General features: G+C 50.6%; 1 protein-coding gene across 1 annotated transcript; it reads right to left on the bottom strand.

The window, feature by feature from the left end:
* Window positions 1-1,526: 1,526 nt before the first annotated feature.
* LOC119271447 (monothiol glutaredoxin-S3-like) lies at window positions 1,527-1,893 on the bottom strand. The gene has a single exon (XM_037553279.1). The coding sequence runs from the start codon at window positions 1,876-1,878 to the stop codon at window positions 1,618-1,620; it is 261 nt and encodes an 86-aa protein (XP_037409176.1). The 5' UTR covers window positions 1,879-1,893; the 3' UTR covers window positions 1,527-1,617.
* Between the last annotated feature and the right edge of the window lie 1,516 nt (window positions 1,894-3,409).

The raw sequence follows: 3,409 nt of genomic DNA, 5'->3' as shown, positions 1-3,409 counted from the left end.
GCCTCCACCTCCACCTGTAATCTGGTTCCTGTTGTAGCCGCCTCCTCCTATACCCGAGCGCGAGGACTGAGAACCACCGCGCCCACGCCCGCTGCTACTGTTGCTGCGACCACGTCCCTGCTGCCCACGACCTCCTGTGTTGCGCCCGCGAGAGGCGACATTGGCAGAAGATTGACGAGGGTTCAGACCATGGAGCAAGTTCATGTGGGCATCAAAGGAGAGAAGCTAGCTGTATAATTCCTGGACGGTGACTGGTTCTACCCGAGCAGCAAGAGCAGAGACTACAGGATTGTAATCTAGGTCAAGACCAGCGAGAATACGTGAGGTGATTTCCCCATCAGAGAGGGTGACTCCTCCTGCGCAAGCGATCTCATCGGTGAGAGATTTGACCTTGGCGAGGTAATCTGCCATGCTTGAACTTCCCTTCTGCAGATTGTGAAGAGCAATCCTTGTATTAATGGCTTGCGCTTGTGATTGGGCTGCAAATGTCGCGTGGATGGCAGCCCATACTTCGGAAGGAGTCTGGAGCGTAACAACCTGGGCCAAGATCTCGCGGGAAAGAGACCCCATCAGGAAACCTTGAAGTTGTTGTTGCTGCGCATACCAGATAACTCTAGCCGTGTTGACGATCTGTTCTTCCTTCCCGTCCTTGGTGACGGTGAGGGTGGCCGGCGGTGCTTGGCTCGTCGGCTCGAGGAAGTGCGACATCTGTGCGCCTTTGATTTGAGGCAGCACGACGGCCTTCCACAGGAGAAAATTGCTCCTGTTTAGCTTCTCTTGAGGTGGAGGTCCAATGGACACGGCGTTGCTGGTGCTGGATGATGAGGCGAAGAGGGAGGGGGATGAATCGGTGGTGACGGCACTCATGGTGCTGGCGAGGGCGGAGGAGGTAGTTCCTATCATGGCTTTCCTTGTAGCTAGATGGAATCGATCTAGGAGGAAGAGGCTCTGATGACCATGTAAAACTTATGATGTAAGCGTATAACCCTTTGCTCGGGCCGCACGTGTATATATATCAATGATGTAGTGGCTTACAAGTTGTAGATCGATCGATTTATTACAGACAAGAGTCGGTAAAGGAGAAGGAGAAAAACAGAAGCAGAGATAGACTAAGATTACAACATGAACAACTTTCCTATCTCAACACAACTTATTCTAACAGGTCAAACTCCTGAACTCTCTCCTTTTCGAAATGTTTTGCCGGATAAAAGAAAAACTTTGCAGTAATTATTGACTTGCCGGAAAACGGTATTGATTCCTTTTGTGTTTTTTATAGAAAATTGTTAGTCTTGTTCGATTGACACATACATGACCTCAGCCAACCTATAGACAATTGGGTCGCAGGACACAAGTGAGCAAAGTTTGAGAGCTTACAAAATTCACGACTTATTCGAGCCTCCTCGGAAAACAAAAACAAAATGGAAGTCTGTAGGATGATTCAAGTCCTTTTATGAACAAACTCGGTTTCTTTGCCATTTTTGTTTCTCAAAAGGAAGTCTACAATACTAGCTGTAGATGGCATGGGAACACATATGGCGATAATAAACACGAAACAAATCACTCGCACACATATATGGCGAGAGGGTAGCTAATTAACGGCACGGCATGAACTGAGGTTCAAAGCCAGAGGGCTCTTGCCTGCTTCAAGACCGGCACGAGCTCGCCGGCCATGTGCATGGCCATGAGGCTGTCCAGCCCGCCCAGCAGCCTGCCTCCGATGAACACCACCGGGAAGGCGACTTCGGTGGCCACCTTGGTGCTGTTGTCCTTGGGCCGGAGCGCGAAGACGAGCGCCGCCGGGTCGGCGTCGTCGCTGACCTCCAGCACCGCCGGGTTCGCGCCCTGCCCCACGAGCAGGCACCGGGCCACGTGCGCCATGCAGCACTCCCGCCGCCCCACCACCACAAGCGGCTTCACCTGCACCGTCCTCCGCACGTCGTCGGTGCTGCTGATCATGGCAGTGGCCGTCGCCGTCAGCCACGGTGCCAGCGCCTTGGCTTGCTGCATGTGGTCCGTCGTTCCTGCGTTCGTGCGCTTCAGTTTGACGAGCAGTAATGAGGTGTGGGGGAGGGAGGTGGATATGTGGAGGTCAGAAATATGGGTTGGGGTTAGGACAGAGTGCATAGAGCAATGGGTCGTTAGGCCAACTCCACCACACAATCTCAAACGGATGTCCGTTTTGTCCGGATTCTGTCTATTTGGATAGACCAATAGAGTATTATCTGAACGTGTCCTGAGATGCGGTGGTCATGCGCCTAGCGCGCGACCGCATCCGTTTGCCCTATCATGTCCGCGTCTATCTTTTTTTAAAGAAACAACTTTTAAATGCCAAGCCCTAATTCATCAGGACAGTGGCCCCAGTTCATCACGCCAGCAACAGAGCCAGCGGCCTACACGTCCATCAGCGGCATCAGCCAGCGGCCGGCAACACAGTCAGCCTTCAAAATGAACAGTTGTCCTCGCCGGCAACACAACCAGCAGCCGGCAACACAGCCGGCCTCCAAAATGAATGTTTTTCTCGTCGGCACACAGCCAGCGGCCCAGCGGACGGTCGGCACCCATGCCAGCCTCCAAAAAGAACGGCCACGGCCGATAGGACGACCTAATTCAGGCTTCGGCGTCGAGCATCTCCTTCTGCCTGGCCTCGAACCAGGCCCTCGTCTTCTCGCTCATATTCGACAAGTCCATGCTCATGATCGTAAGGGCCACCTCCTTCGTTTTGGTGGCGGTATTGGTGGCCTCGATGTCGAGCTGCCTCTGCCTGGCCTTAACGTTGTCAGCCTCGATGTCGAGCTGCCTTTGCCGGGCCGCCTCCTTCATGTTGAGCTGCCTTTGCCGGGCCGCCTTCTCCATGTCGATCTTCCTCCTCTTGGCCGCCTCCTTCATCTCAAGCTTCTTCCTTTAAAGGTCTAGGTATTGCTTCATTTGCTCGTCCTTTGTAACACCCCGGTGTAATGATGCTACAGTAACCCCTGGGGTTAAGTTAATCTTTTTGCTAAACATGTTCCTGATCATAATTGTCTCCTTTCTCTTTTAAATTCCAGTTGAATTCAAATTCAAATTTTGTCTGAAATTCAAAATGCTCAGACATGAAAACAAAAATGTTCATCATGTGCAGAATATTCCACAACTAATATTGGTGGTGAACCAACATTTTTGCAAAAAGGTTTGAGTGGCCTAAGCTACTTCAAACAGTGGCCTAAGAAATAAATTAAATGCCTTTTTAATTTATGAAAATGGCAAACTATTTCTAAAGCCTCACAATCTTTTTTTTTACAGTGCCTAATAATTCTTTGAGATTGTTTTGGCCAGTGGTATAATTTTGCAAAGTCAATTGTGGCAAAAAGAAAATGCAAAAGCTGCTGGAAAAGAAAAACAAAAAAAAACAAAGAAAAGGAAAAGCCCCCCC

This window comes from Triticum dicoccoides, chromosome 3A, assembly GCF_002162155.2.
Source record: "Triticum dicoccoides isolate Atlit2015 ecotype Zavitan chromosome 3A, WEW_v2.0, whole genome shotgun sequence".
In the NCBI taxonomy this organism is placed as follows: domain Eukaryota; kingdom Viridiplantae; phylum Streptophyta; class Magnoliopsida; order Poales; family Poaceae; genus Triticum; species Triticum dicoccoides.
Note: the sequence above shows the minus strand (reverse complement) of the source record. Positions and strands in the feature narration are given on the sequence as shown.